This window comes from Nelumbo nucifera, chromosome 1 (assembly GCF_055504915.1).
Source record: "Nelumbo nucifera cultivar China Antique chromosome 1, China Antique-T2T, whole genome shotgun sequence".
NCBI lineage: Eukaryota > Viridiplantae > Streptophyta > Magnoliopsida > Proteales > Nelumbonaceae > Nelumbo > Nelumbo nucifera.
In genome coordinates, this window is record NC_142649.1 from 1,507,101 (window position 1) to 1,523,458 (window position 16,358).

Consider the following 16,358-nt stretch of genomic DNA (forward strand, 5'->3'; position numbering starts at 1 on the left):
GGTATATATATATATATATATATATATCATGAATTCATGATCCATTTCGACCTTACCAATATACTTTGACAAATTATATTTTGAACCTTGGTTCTGCACAGCTTTCGACATCACATGGTCACCTACATTGGATTCAATCCGATCATTAAGAAAAGTTGGAAATGATTTCTTTTACTAATATCCTGAAACGACTTCATTTTGATTTCTTATTAATAACCCGTAAGGCGACACTGGATCTGTTTTAAATAGTAAACTTGCTGTCCAAAATTTCAAGAGAAACCCATAATGAATCACTGCATTTCACATGGCACCTTAAGAGGCTAATAAGAACCAGAAGAATGCCAATGACCATGAAAGTGGGCAAGTTCCCACCAAACAGACCAAGGAATAACTTTGTTGATCTAGAACCATAATTTTTATCAGTTGATATGAATCATAATCAGTCATAACCATTTGGAAACCAAACATAGATAAACTTATCAGTCAAGTACAGTAATATCAGCACGGCATATAACAAATTAGACCCACAAATCTGACAAACTCCATCCTCTCAAGCACATTAACTTAATTGAAAGTTTGAAAGTGAAGTAGGAAAACAAGGGTACAAAAATAAAAACATCACGGCATAAGCTTACTTTCCATGAATGGCACTATAGATAGTAAGAGTGTTGATGTTCAGACGGATAACTCAGTTCGAGAGATCAGAATCCCATCAGTGTCTGCATACAGCCATTCACCATCAGATATTCGTGTGCCTGCAATGGTTATAGGCACATGTCTCTCTCCAATCCCTTTCTTATTTGCTTTCATTGGATGTGAAGCCAGAGCCCTTACTCCAATATCGCACCCATTTATCTCATCAACATCCCTTATACATCCATTGACCACTATACCAGCCCATCCGTTGTTCTGAGCTTGTTGTACAGGGTTGCCTCCTAGTATTGCACACCGCAAGCTTCCACCTCCATCAACAACTAAAACTCTACCATTGCCTCTCTCCTCAAGGAACCCACGAATCAGGACATTGTCTTCAAACACCTTGAGAGTTACAACTGGCCCAGAGAAAACTTGACGCCTGCCATATATCTGAAAAATTGGCTGAAGAGCCCGAAGCTCGCCACTTATAATTAGCTGTGGGTTTACATCACAAACGTCTGCAGTTGCAGCCATGGCTGTTTCCCAAGAACATAAGAAGATGTCTTTAATTCAGCCAATTAATTCTAGACTCAACAAATCTCCATGTATGAGAACTAAATAGATGAGAAATATGCCATGACGATCAGAATTTTATAACCTTTTTGTTAACCTTGTTTTAAAAGTAAAGCTAATATGAGGCTAAATACCTAACCAAACACTAACAGAGAGAGAGAGAGAGAGAGAGAAAGAGAGGTGTAAAAGTTCAAAGAGAAGTATAAAGCAAATTGGACATCATTAATGAAGCTTTATTTGAAAGTCTTGCATCAAACAGCAAACTGTAACAAAATAAAAGGTCAGCATAAACAGCTTTATGCCTAGCCAAGTAGTCAAAAAAGGTTGGCATAAGATCACCATTGTTCCACGGATGCAGGAGCAAATAAGTCAAATTTGGAATTTTCTGAATTTTTATGTATGCTTGTATTTCTGTTAGCAGTTTTTCTGGGTCTGGCCCAGTAGTCTGATTAGTCCCATTATATTTGGTTTACATTTGAAGTTTCATAGTCATCACACAAGTAAATAGGAGCTATTGAGCTTTCTTTGAGTTAATGTATGCTGGTGGAAGTCTTTTTATTTCCATTTCTCTTAGTTCTACAGGATTGACAACCCCTAGATAGTATACCCAATGTTGTTCCTTGCTCTCCAGGGTCTTGAGAAAGGCTGACTGGAAACAGACCTAACCTTTGGCATTTTTGGCACCAAGTACAACCCTTAGACTGAACCCACATTCCCATACTTGTTATCCCAAGATTTTGCTAGTTCACCATGCAATTGCCTCACAAATAAATACATATATGTTTGTCTATTATGAATGCAAAACATGGATAATTAATGAAACCAAGTTTTTCTCGACCTTGTGTGTGGATAGTAAGTGATTCCAATGACCCAAGTAATTTTAGGATCCATTAAGTGATTCCAAGTTTCTTCCCTTTTTTATCTTTTTTTTATAACTGTAGAATTTAATTAAATAAATATTAATAACCTCGTTTTTTACCTAATACAAGTTCCCTGTTCTAGCACCAACCAACCATCAAAGACTGGTCAAAAGCTTTCAACAGTATTCATTCAACATTCATCAAGGTCTAAAATTGATCCCAAATATATTCCTTGATTAATTACCTCAATGTGCAAAATTTACTATTTCAGCAACTCTTCTTTTGTATCAAATCACATCCCCAATGCTCTCATATGAGGACTCTCTCTAGGTCTATATCATCTTTCATCCTACCAAATCTTATCCCAAAACTCAACTTAGAACCTTTGATTCCAAAACCTTTGGATATTCTTACAAATACATTTTGATTTCTTTTTTTGCAAGGCATGTTCAAAACCCTAGACTGGCTTCTAATTCTTTAGGTGACATCCTCCTCAATCTCTCCCTTGTTATGAATTATTGAAACAAGGTGCTGGGTATGGTCACATTGAGTTATTTCTTGGTCTCCAATCCTAAGTGTATCTTGATTTACACTCCTATTGTTACTAAATTTGCATGACATATACTCTGTTTTAGTCCTACTTATTTTAAAACCTCTTGTTTCTATGGCATTTGTCCATAATGCTATGTTTGGTTGCAGTGCAATCTTATTTGCACCAGTACAAATGTATGGGAGTGCAAATGAAAAGAATGCATATTTTGGTTTAATTTTATTTTAGGTTTTACTTTATTCTCTGTCGGGTCTTATCTTACTTCATTTATACTGCAACCGAACAAAGTAAGGTAAAATATGAAACAAAAAAAATCAAAATTTACACCCAAATCATTTATTATAATTTTGCATCAATACAAATTTATTTGCACTGCAACCAAGCACAGCCTAAGCTTAATTTTGCATTTGATAGTGCAAGCACATTTTGCTTCCATGCACTCTAATGTGTCTTGTTCCTTTCAACCTTTCTCTTTGATTGAATGGGATTCTCAATGGATCTTTTGGATTCAAGCAAGGATGTTTACTTTATTATATGTGGTGCTTTTCCAGTTTTGTACAATATTTCTCTATAAATGGGAAAATAACAAATATTCTTTTTCTGACAAGGCTTCGATGATGATGATGTGAGACAATGCCAACCTTGTAGTTATTGATGGTTTGTGAAATATGAGCAAAGTATTCACCAATATTAGTGGCTTCATCAAATGTGTGTATTGTATGTTATTTGATAACAGAAACAGGAGGATGGAGAAAAGGAAAAAAGCAAGAGAGTTTCACAATTTTGACCTTCTTGAAAAAAGTGGTCTGTTGTGATATGTGTGCTTTTTTTATCTAAAGAGGAGATATATTAAATATTAACTAATATAAGTACACATTCTTGGGGTGTACACCCCATACATGTCTGCTACCACTATTGGATTAACTGTCATAGGAGGTTCCTCATGATACATACATCTCGTAGATAGATTAAGCCCTAAACTAGCAAGAACCAAGGTTTAAAATGTCGATGTCGATGGAAATGTAGGTCATCCAAATATGAGAAACATGTCGGAAATGACGGAAATATCGTATGGAAATATTGTAAAAATTATCAACATGGTGGAAACATTGTAAAATATGCAAAATATAGAACGATATCTTATGAAATGATAAAAGAAGCATTGGCACACCTTTTTAAATTATTGTCTTGTTCCAAATCATTAAACAAAGCTAAGAAACTAATGTTAAAGACAAAAGAATACGTTCTGAAGTTGCCCTGCAAACCTTAAGATTCGAAGCTTCATGATAGAATGAGTTAAAACAAAATTTTAACTCATAGAAAATGTAAACGGTTGTACTAGATCAACCAAATAATCTATTACACAAACAAAAACTAATATTAAACTTTGTGTTTGAAATGAATATTGAGCTAGCTCCAATCATTCCCATGGACACGTGGCGAAACCCTGAGTTGTTTGCCTATTTTAAATCTAAAAAACTCTAACCACATTCCCAAAAGCGGGAAAGTTTCCCTCCATCTTCCTCCTCATCTCCATTAGAGTTGGCCCTTCTTCCTCTATAAATAGGAGAGGCTCAAAGCCTTCCACACAAGATCACCCATTAGATCACTGTGAGAGCTCCAGTACTCCAACCTTCCACCTCTTTCAGTGTCTCTCTCTTCCCTTTCTAGCCTTCGCCTTTTCATCCTCACCCAACCTTCCGATCATCTACCATCCTTCAGATAGAACCCACCGGTTGCCTTACCCTTCAGCCTACACAATACTTTGGACTACTTGTAGAGAAAAGGCCATTAATGTGCTTGTCCTCTAATTGATGTATTCTTTGCAAAGCTAATGATGAGGATTGCTTCAACTTACTAATTTCCTGTTCTTTGTTGTACCTATTTGGAATTGGATTTTTGCTTTGTTTAGGTGCAGTGGAACCTACCTATAGATGAAAGTTTGCTATTTAATCTGTCAGTCTTTGTGTAAGTATGGCCCATAAAAAAAGGGAGAACCATGTGCAAAAGTATTAGAGCAGCTGCACTTTGGACAACTTGGGAAGAAAGGAATGGAAGAATTTTCCAAGAAAGGAAAGAAGCCTCCTAAATCTCAAGGAATGGATTCTGACAAGGGCAATTCACTAATTGAGAACTATGGAATCATTCCATTTGTTTTCTTTTGATGATCTTTGGAGGAACTAGTTAGTTGTGGCAAGTAGCTCGTCTAGGAAGGGTAGAGTTACTATAGAATGGATTCCTCCTTCTGAAGGATGTGTAAAGATGAATTTTGATGTCAGCACAACATAGACCCTTTTGGTATATGAGGAGTGTTGAGAGATAAGGATAGCAAAATTTTAGCCTTATTCTCTAGCCCTGTGGGGATAGGAGACTCTAATTGGGCTGAGTTACTAGCGGCTTTACAAGTTTCCACATTGGTAACCAACTTGGTGCCGAGAATCTACTAATTGAAGGAGACTTCAAGGTCATTGTGGGCTGGTTGAAAGATCCAGATTCAGTTATTTGGTGCTACAAGGACATCCTAAAGAAAGCTGTCCGGTTAAGAAGGAATATGAATATTAACTTACATTGGATGGGCAGGTCAGCAAATGCTTTGACTAATCATCTTGCTAAACAAGGGCAAATATCTATACTAGGATGCTTTGTAATGTTGTTTCTTCTAGTGCTTTGATGTAATTTTCACCCTTCAAGAGAGGTTGCACCTCATGCCCCTCTTTGTGTTGCTTGTAACAGTCTTCATCTTTTGATAATAAAATCATCTCTCGATTATCAAAATAATAATAATAATTACCTATACAGTGTTCAGTTATGGGAATCATTTACAGACAGCATAGAGATGTCAACATTGCAATTGTACTAAGAATGAACACCATAAGGTGAAATAAAAATTATGAATATTTGTTAATTTGAATATAGAGCTATTCTACGCAATTGAATAAACAAGATTTTAAAGAGAATAAAAGAATAACCTAACAAATTGGCATATCTTGTCAGGAGAATAAGTGGCCAAGATTAGACAAGCTCAGCAATGTCATATAATGACCCTAAGGGGCTATGCATGGGCCTGGAAAATCAGAACTTCTCCAAGTTCAGGGGAGACTTGACTGACCATAGATAATATGCCATCTGTCATAGTTGATTGGTAGGAGAGAAGAGGAGAATAGAAATGAGAGAGAAAAGTCGAGTGACAAATCTTGGTGTGGCAGCACCCATACTCTTCTTATATTAAGAGTATTTTAAAACAAAGAAGAAAAGATCACAATACTCTTGCACCTAAGTAACTCAAGATGATAACACTTCGCATCAAGTTAGGTCATATATATTATACATGCCCAAATTGTCACATAACATATGATGGCACAAGTAGGGGTGTCAATGGACCAGGTTATAATCCAATCCAACCCAACCCAATACGTATCCTAAATAAACTGTCCAAGTCTGGTCCAGTCTGAATTTAATGGACAGAGGTCCAATCCAGTTCATTTAAATTCAAATGGATTGGATTGGACCCCATCCAATCCATAAAAATTATAATATGCAATATAAAAAATAAAAATAAAAACATAAAAACTACTGAAAAAATAATAGAAATTACAAAAAAAGTAGAGAAGAGAGAGAGAGAGAGAGAGACCTGTCATTGAATGGAATGGCTTTGAAATAGTGACTGTGAGGGAAGAAAAAAGCAAAGAAAGAGAATAAAGGAGAAGAAGAAGAAAAGAGGAAGAGAGAGAGAGAGAGAGAGATCTGAAAAGGCAAAGGCAGATGAAAAGGAAAGAGCATTGCAGTGATTCAGAATGAATATCGAGCTATCAACTGCAGGATCGAAATCCAAGTTGCTGCAGGTTGAGATGCAGGGCAATCCTGGGGCCAAGTAGATGGGTTCAAGATTCCTGTCTGATGGTTGACTGTACTCTCCTCCTCATGTTTTATATTTAATTAAACGAAGTAAAGAGTGAATTAGACTTGGTATTGAGAGAGAGAGAGATGGAGGGAAAACCAAAGGGTGGGAATCAAGGAGAAGTAAAGTTTAATTCAAAATTTAAAAACAAGAATGGAAATATGGTTGCTCAAAGTTTTGCATATTCAAGTCATTGAGATTTGGACAGACCATTGGACATCTGAATTGTCCACTCCAATCCAACATACACGTTGGACATTTGATTCTAGATCGGTCTACTCCCATATGTTTTATTGGACTGTCCAATCCATCCAAATGGGATTTTATTTGGATGGGTTCCAGCCTAAACCTGGTCCATTGACACCCCTAGGCACAAGGTGGTTACACTCTATGTGAATACATCAGCAAGTTGCTTCTTGGAGTTTACAAAGGAAGATAAATTTCACCATTGTCCACTTTCTCATAAATGAAATACTTATCAACTTCTATTTGCTCGGTTCTATCGTGTTAAATTGGGTTATGGGCTATATTAATGCCTTGTCACAACACAAGGACATAAAGCCTAAAGTAGGAAAACCCAACTTACACTTTATCCATAGGATCTCAGCAACTCCATATGCCATAGCTTAATATTCATCCTTTGTGCTTGATCTAACAATAACCATTTGTTTCTTACTCCTCCAAGTGACTATATTCCCATCTACAAATGTACAGTAACCTGTGGTAAATCCCCTATCATCAATGAGTCCTGTCCAATATGCATCTATGCACCCTTCCACTCTGATTTAACCCCATTTAAAATATTGGATTCGTATACCAGGGTGCCTCTTTAAGTACCTAATAACATGTTCTACTTCAATAAGATATAAGGTCCTACAAGTGAGCATATACAGGCTTAGAACGCTAATAACATATGCAATATCTAAGTCCAACTGTGTCATAAGTAAGTATTACAACCTCCCAATGAACCATTGGAACAACTTAACATCTGGAAATAACTCTGCAATTTCTCCTCAAGTTCATGATTAAAGTCCACAAGGGTATCTGCTGGTGTGGACCCTAATTTTTCTATTTCCTTGAGGAAATCTAAGATGTACTTTCTTTATGAGATAAAAATATCCTTCTGAAATCTTGCTACTTCAATGCCAAGAAAGTACTTTAAGGGATAAAGATCCTTAACTTTAAACTGGGATGACAAGTAACTCTTCAACTTTTGAATTTCCAGCTCCCAATTACCTATAATAATTATGTCATCGACATACACAATCAAGAAAACAATATGGTCATTCTCCCTTTTAGTAAACCAAGTATAATCTGTCTAGTACTGCTTGAATCTCACTTGCTAAATTACTTTGTTAAATCTGTCAAACCATGGCCCAGGAGATTGGTTCTAATCTCCAAGTCTGTTCAGTTGGTTCTAATCTGTCAACCCAACCAAGAGAACATAACTTTATATTAAAGGGAGTGAAAATACAATACTGCCCTTACATAAGAAAATCAAATACAATAAGGTACAGGGGTGTCTAGTATACATACTACACTAATATGATACAATACATAAGTACAAAGACAAAATTACCCCTTCTCTCTACATCATCTATCATAACATGTAGAGATCTTCAACCACACGTCCTCTACTAATCTCTTCCCAAAGGTCAAATCCTAGAAAACACAGGAGTCAGTAATAAAGGTCAAAAAAAATTAAAGATTTTGTGATGGTACTAATATAAAGAGGGTTATTATGTAGTTTTAGGACATAAAAAACAGAAGATGAGTAAAGACCAATAGGAAGGGAAGCATTTCCCTCTAACTGTCAATGTACACATCCATATTTCTCTAATTGATCATGCATGGTACTTAGAATCTCCTCCTAGGTCCAAAACTCATAGGATACACTTCGAAAGGACTATTTTGGTTTACTGTTATTGATTTTCTTGACTTGAAGAGGTAGAGGCTACATTGGCAACATTAAACTTCTTTCCTGGTTTGTTCTTAAACTTGTTTGGTTTACTAACCTAGTCCCAACATGTCTCCTTAGTATGCCTAGGTTTCTCACAATGAGTACACCACAGTTTATCCTTGTCATCTTCAACTGATTTCTTATAAGTCTCCACCTTCTTGTTACAATTTATAAGAGCAACCAGCTCCCCCTCAAGAGGATTCATAGTAGTTTTCTGTAATCAGACATAGAGCTCCTAAAGGGTGGGAAGATCCTTGTCTCCCAATACCTGAACTCTAATAGGTTTAGACTTAATTGAGAATGCAAATACATGTTGTAATACAAGCTTCTTGTAAGCTAAGGTATCTCTTTTACTCTCCCAGTCTAAGGTTTGGTGGTGAACAAATTCTTTCCACATAGATGTGAGTGTAGGATAGTAGGCTAAGAAGTTTTTCTCACCTTGTTGACAAGCAAAAGATTCCACTTGAAGTTGGTAGAGATGAGCAAAATGACTCTATTGAGCATACGTTAACTTCGCTTGGTCCCATATTTCCTTGGTTGTTTCAACTTTCAACCCACATAAAGTTCTTACAGATGCAGACTGCATTGAGGACAGCAACCATGGCATGAGCATATAAATCTCTTGCTCTCATTCCTCATGAGTTGCCCCTTCTTCTTGAGGTTCCTTAATCTTCCCAGTTAAGTACCCCAACTTTCCCCTTCCTCCAATAGGCAACTTCACACCTTTGGACTACTCAAAATAATCAACGCCATCAATTGGAGCAATTGAAATTAGAAAATTTACATTGTCCATGCACCTACAGCTACTAGTTGCACCCCTGAAATTCTAGAAGTAGTTGAATCATCCAGCGCCATGGTAGGCACCTTACATAACATGGGACTTAATGCTAGGAAACACTAATAGATACCTAGAATCAACCACCAACTGTAACCAGCAAAGTTCTGTCACCCCTTCAACTGATCCACACCAGTTGATGTAGAATACATTTAGGCTTCACCAACAGTAACCAGCAATACTACTATCACCCCTTCAAGGCTTCAACTGATCCACACCAGTCAATGTAGAAAAGATTTAGGATATACCAACCACTACAGATTATATTTGGTCTCCACAAACCAAAAAATATAGATCACAGGTTTACGTAAACCAGGAAGAAGATTGTTCCCATATCTGTCATTACCCTATTACAAATTTCTCAGATCTGTCATTACCCAACACTGGTAGGATCTGCGCAAAACATGTACTATACTCCATAATCTGATAATAACCCTAACAGTTGCATGCAGAAGCTATTATATCATCATCTATAGGTATAAAACACTCCAAAGAATAAACCTTGGTCTCACAACCAAGAAAGAGTGAGAGGAGAAAGAGATCTGAGTGGGCGATCTGACCAGAAAATTCAGAAGATTCACAACCACATTACATACTATTATTTTTCTAAGGGAGCTCTGTCCTTTTACAAATGAAAGAACCCAATTAAAATTCTGCCCAGAAAAGTTGTTACCTGTACACCCCTTGTTTAGCTAAGCAATCAGTCATCCCATTTGCTGTTCTCTCCTCCCATCTAAAAGTTGCCTCCAGCTCCTTTGCTATGTTGTTGATCTCTCTTATAGTGTGTCTGTGAATCCACATTCCCAGATTACTATCATTCATCCAAGATATTACCAATTTTGAATCCCCTTCCACCTCTACATGTTGGAACCTCGTTGCTTTCCTATCCTCATTCCTTGAAGCAATGCCATCACTTCAGCTAAGGAATCCCCCACTCCAAGAGGACCAGAGCAAAGTGCCCCTTGACATTCCTGGGTTTCCCAAAGAGAGGTTGCTTGATCCTGTTCTTGTTTTGATTTTGGGGTTGTTTACTTTGTTTCAGTGGGTGATCTTGTTCTCTTTTTATTTAATAAATTCTCTTCCTTATTTATCTTAAAAAAAAAGGAACAATAAGCCAATTGAAAATTTCAGGGTATGGTGTCACAAGAGTTGAATGAAACTCTTAGAAGGACAGAAACAGGGAGCCTTCTTTTCTTCTCTTTTTTTCCTTTTTCCAACCTTTTGGTCAATTATGAAAAAGAGATCAACTAGATAGAAAGAGAAAAGAAAGAAGATAGAAAGGCTATCACACCTAACAACAAAAGAGGGGGAGCATGCAATACAGCCTTCTAACAAAGGGACAACAAATGAAATGCACAAAAATACAAAGCATAGTTCAACCTGTAAGACAATGCTCATAAAACAGCTCACTCCTCAAAACCCCAACTCTAGAAAAACTATGAGCTAAGGAGCTAGCTAAGTTTTTTCCTTTTTTATTGGTAAATGGTAAAATTGAAAATTTATTAGGTTATGCTAAAAAATTGAAATAGTGTACAAAAACAAATTTGGTGAGTATCCCTCAAACTATAGTCTAGTCCATACACCTCAAGGAGCTAGCTAACCTTGGGGTGTATCTGAACAAGATGTTCAAATAGATGCCAAATATCTAGCCTTCTCAAGTAGGGACTCAATCTCAAAGACCTAGTACAGTAGTTTTTTATCAAATCAGGGTGAAGAAGAATGTATGCCCCTATTTCAAACCAACTTATTCCTTTTTCTATTACTATTTCTTTCTTATACCCATTCACAAGGTTCAAAGCATCGATACAGTACACCCTACCAGACATATCATATCGTATTGACGGTCCACCAAAATGCCTAAAATTAGGAGTTATAAGATTTTGATGTTTTCAAACATTAAATACATGTTTTACAATCCCCCTGTAAAAATCTGACACAAAAAGAAATTAAAAAAAAAAGTGTATTGGTCACCAAAACGCACAATACACCTATTGATGTGTATCAGGTGTATCGATACTTTGAACTTTGCCCATTCATAAAACATGATCTGATATTTAAATCATCAATAAATGTTAAAAAGAACCCAAGATGCTGTCTAAAGTTCCAAAGTCATATTGGCATTTCAAAAAATTATTCGTCCTACCAAACATCCTGACAAGACACAGACACAGAAACACGTGCACATGTAGGGAGAGATGCATGTTTCAGTCTGGTCCCAACTGATCTAAACAATAAGATGTTAAGAGTTCCATGTTTATGATAGAAGGAACTGGTCCAATGAATACTCATCACAGAAGTTTAGAACAAAAAGTTATTTTTATTAGATATTACTGATTAAGACCTTTCTGCCAAAAAACTGCTAAAGGTTAGGTCTGTTTCCAGTCCACCCTCCCAAGACACCAGATAACTGGGGCCAACATGGGATAATGGCCATTTTTGGTACTGATCAAGACCAAGTTCATGGATTAATTGACAATGTAGAAGATCCCTAACATGACAAGGGGTTATGCAACTTGAGGTGGCCCATAATTGAGGACATCTATCCTGCCAAAGGTGATTTATTCAATGACTGAAAGCTGAAAAGTAAGAGAGGGAGTTTCAAAATGTGAAAAAATCTTAGACTCATAGTGCAAAAGGTGTTATGGTGCTAAAAATTAATACAGGTATTTTCCATGACTGCATCAACTTAAGTGTCTATGTGTATGTTTCCATGCGTTCCCCGAAAGTACAGACTACAGATCGGTCTGTCCATGGTTTGATGGACAACTTTCTATGGAACTAGCAAAGTTTACTATATCAGTTCCATGTACACTGTGGATCAAAATTTTAGCCAAATTATGTAACCTAAGTTAGGAAAGCGAACAACAAACTTTCAGAAAATAAGCAACAAATGCAAAAAATCACATGATTTTACCAAGGAGCCCATGAATCTCAATGTTCAAAAGATATCTGATAAAAATATTGTTTTGTGTTGAGATTTTTAAAGGTTTAAAGTTCGCGGTTTCATAATAAAGAATTTACTTTCCATTTCCTGATCCTCTTAATTAGATGTCTCAATAGGAATGAATTACTATGGAAATGCTCACAGAAGTCTCCATGTCTAGTCATTAACATTTCTTGAATTTTCCTATGATTCTTTCTAGTGCTCTTTCTATAGGTCCTAGAGATGATATCTCTCTGTATGAGTCAATCACCATTTATTTTTTGTTGATTAAGTCAATCTTTTCTGTATCTTCCAGTAATTTTGGGTGCTTCTCAGAAACTACCAAACTTGCACCAGTTTACAATCAGGAAGATTATTTACAAATTTTCAAATTCAGTATATAGCTTATATGTTGCCAAGAGCTATAGGGAAAGAAAATTTGCTTAACTGGAAAATAATCGGTTTACAGAAAGTATGTGGTCAACTGTCTGTAAGATTATCAACATGAATCATAAGGGAACTTAAGCAATTACGGAGATGATTGCTTGAATTTGTTTCTTATTTCTTTTTTGTTTTCCTTATTCTACTGAATTGTGGTGGAGAGGACTGCTCAACGTAACAAGCAGAACAATCAAGATATATCATTAGTTTCTAAATACCTAAGGATTTTTGTTTAATTAAAAGGTATAGCCATTTTATCTAGTTTCTGTATTTGGTGCCCGTCTTTCTCATGTTTCACTTATTTCAAGTATAGTGCTCTATGCCCAAATTTTTTAAGAAGAACAATTAACTTCCAACAATTCAGGGCATGGATCAAAGTAGTAAGAAACGATAAGTGCTCATAATTTAAACAATGGACATGTAGCCAACCCCATATAGTTGGGATAAGGCTTAGATGATGATGATGATGAATTAACTTCCAAAAATCTGTATTTAAGTTGTCTCATTCTCTGGGGTTTTTTTTGTGAGAACAAGGTAGAATAGATCCCCCCTCCCCTCATTTCCTGCACCAGATTGTTAATGATGCTGCAAATCTAGTATGCTTCGACAGATCTGGCAAACAATTCCACTACAGGATCGATCGGATTATCAGACTAGGACTAATTTAAGTCAAAAATCACCGTAACCAAGATTAACCCGAATAGCCATTAATGTTCAAAACAAGCAATTAAGTTGAGACACATGGAATTGTAGGCTGACATATTTCCAACATCCAATTCGCCCACAACCTTTCATCCCCCAGTAGATCAATTCATATCAACTATAGCAAAAATAAATTTACAAGCGCGATAGATAGCTTACAGAATCTTTCTTGGGTTTGTTTTACCTTCAAGCACGGGGATCCGGATCGAGCACCAGATAGAGATGGGACTCGAAATGGGAATCTGTGGTGAACTTGAAGAACTGTCGCTTTTGATTGCAGAGAGGACCGTGGAAGATCGAATCTGGTAGGAGTGGAGAGTAGTACCTGAGAAGAAAGAAGGTATTTATGGATTGAGCCGACTGTTAAATGTTATCAGTTGGAACCATGGCGACGCCGGGGTCATTCACATGTCAACCGCTTACGTCACAACTGAGAGAACGTGATCCAAGTGGGATATAAACGATATATGTGAGGGTATATTTGTCAATTAAAATAAATTAATCTATATATCTACAATATATTTATCTATAAAAATTGTGAATAGCTCCCATCGTTTTTATTATTTTTTTACTAAAACACTCATTTTTTGAATTTGGTCACTCTCTTCTATAAAAAATAAAAAATTATAACTTGTGTATTAATTTTTAGTGCATTTCATTCCCTCGTCTCATATTTAATTCTTTCTCTCGTTGAATCCTATATTCAAGTTATTTTTACCTATCATCATTATATTTCTATTTCACTAGTTAAATCCATGAATACCAATATTAATAGTATAAATCCTATATTTTTTAAATCAAATAAAAATTAAATTAGTTTTTTAAGTGGAAAGTAAGTAGGTTTACTATTTGAGTTGAGTTGAGTGGAGCCGAGCCAAATACTTTGGCTATTCGAGCTCGTCTCACTGAAATTGTGTTAGGCTTGATTCGAGCTAGAGACTTGAGCTCGAGCTCAGCTTGGTTCAAAGCTCACACGTTCGAGCTCGGCTTGGTTCAAAGCTCTCAAGTTCGAGCTCGATTGCAAGCAAAGTTTTTTCCTAAAAAATAAAAAATTATAAATATAAAAATACTTTTTTATTTTACATACAAAAAATTAAGAATTGTAAAAAATACTTAGTATTCTATATATAAAAATGTTTTTTATTTTACATAAAAATTATATATATGTATATGTATATGTATATGTATATGTATATGTATATGTATATGTATATGTATATGTATATGTATATGTATATGTATATGTATGTATGTATGTATGTATGTATGTATGTATGTATGTAATAAAAAATATCTATTTATTATACTAGGCTCGATTAGCCTCGCAAGCTTCACAAGTCGAGCTTCATTGGGCTCGAGCTCAACTCGATTAACAAACGAGCCTATACATCAAGATCGAGCTCAATTCGAAGCTCGGTTTAAACCGAGCTGAGCTCAAATAGCACGTGGCCACCCCTAACTAAAAATATAAATATAGATAAATTGAAAAATTAGAAAAATTTATGCACAATTCTAATATTATGTATTTGTTGTATTAGGCAAATATAGATATGATAAATAAAAAGTATTTTTATTAATAATGGAAATGGGATAAAAAAAATTAAAACCAATCCATATGTGAAACCATTTTCCTCTTTGAATGGTGGGTTAATGGTTCAACTATTTAGATCATTTGATCAATCCATGATGTCATAGTTAAATAATATATTTTAAAAATTAAAAAATACAAAAAAAAATATTACATTATAAAATTTTAGACATGTATCTAATATTATATATTAATTCATATTAAAAAAAAGATAAGTGTGATAAACAATAATTGTTTTTATTAATGATGTAATGGAATACAAAATTTAAAACCAAATGATGTTGTTATAATTGAATAATAAAATTACAAAAATAAAGAAAATTTTAGTAGAAAACTTGGCACATCTTTAGTATTATACAACCATCATATTAAAGAAAACAAGTGTGATAAATAAAAGTTAATTTTATTGATGGTGAAAATGGAATACAAATTTTAAAATTGTCTTAAAAAGGAAAATGTTTTCCATTCAAGAGAATGGTTCAAGAATTCAATAGTCTAGGTTAACCCATAATGTCACAATTAAATAATAAAAAAGGAAAAATAGATAGAAATACCAAAAGCTATAAAAAGAAGCAGAAAAAAAAAGTTTATAGAAAAATTAGGAGATATGCCTAACATTATACATTCATCATATTATACAAAAAAAAAAATAAGTGTCATAGTTAAATAATAAAATTTGTTAGATAGAAATATAACAGATTATAGAAGAAATAAAAAAACTAGGCACATATCTATTATTATTGTTGTTATTACATCTAAAAGGGAAAATTGCATACCCTATACTTTGGGGGTAGTTACACTTAGGGCGTAAACTATCAAGAAAAACAGCCAAATGCCCTAAACTTTGGAAATGTACAATCCGCCAATTATCTTGAGAAGGTGATTCATGTGCACTTTCAAATCTATTAAAATCGGGAAAACACCTTTCTCATCAACCTCCCATCAAACTTCCATTTTCTCTTCCCTATTGCCAAATGGTCCAACACCATTAGTTGACCTTGAAAACATTGGATTTGAAGTGGTAAGAAGAAGGCAGTAGTGCATAGAAGAGCATGTCACTCGTATCCCTCTATACTTTCCTCTTTCAAACCTCATCATCTCCTCTTCAAAATTCGAAATCCTCACCACCTGCAAACAATAAGGTTAATTAGCAAATCAAAAGCTGAAATTTTGGATCAAAGCTAGGTCATGCCAAGAAATTTTAATGTTTTAATCCCAAGAAGACAAGAGATCTAATGTTGTGAAATCATATGAAAAAAGTTCTCAATAGTTAAAGTTGATTCTATTGAAAAGGAAGCTACAATAATTTGAAAGAAGCTTACATAGAAAGTGGTGACAACTGCAACATAACCACCTTCAACCATCTTTATTCTCACACTAAATGCCTAAAAG

General features: G+C 35.1%; 1 protein-coding gene across 2 annotated transcripts; it reads right to left on the reverse strand.

Moving 5' to 3' along the window:
• Positions 1–452: 452 nt before the first annotated feature.
• On the reverse strand, positions 453–13,778 carry LOC104591079 (putative 4-hydroxy-4-methyl-2-oxoglutarate aldolase 2). Of its 2 annotated transcripts, none has more exons than XM_088887688.1 (2): positions 13,538–13,778; positions 453–1,172 (listed from the first exon to the last, which is right to left on the reverse strand). In XM_088887688.1, the coding sequence occupies exon 2, from the start codon at positions 1,168–1,170 to the stop codon at positions 676–678; it is 495 nt and encodes a 164-aa protein (XP_088743814.1). In that variant the 5' UTR covers positions 1,171–1,172; positions 13,538–13,778; the 3' UTR covers positions 453–675. The 2 variants fall into 2 exon arrangements, with proteins under 2 accessions (XP_088743814.1, XP_088743812.1); XM_088887686.1 differs by having other exon boundaries at positions 13,563–13,770.
• Between the last annotated feature and the right edge of the window lie 2,580 nt (positions 13,779–16,358).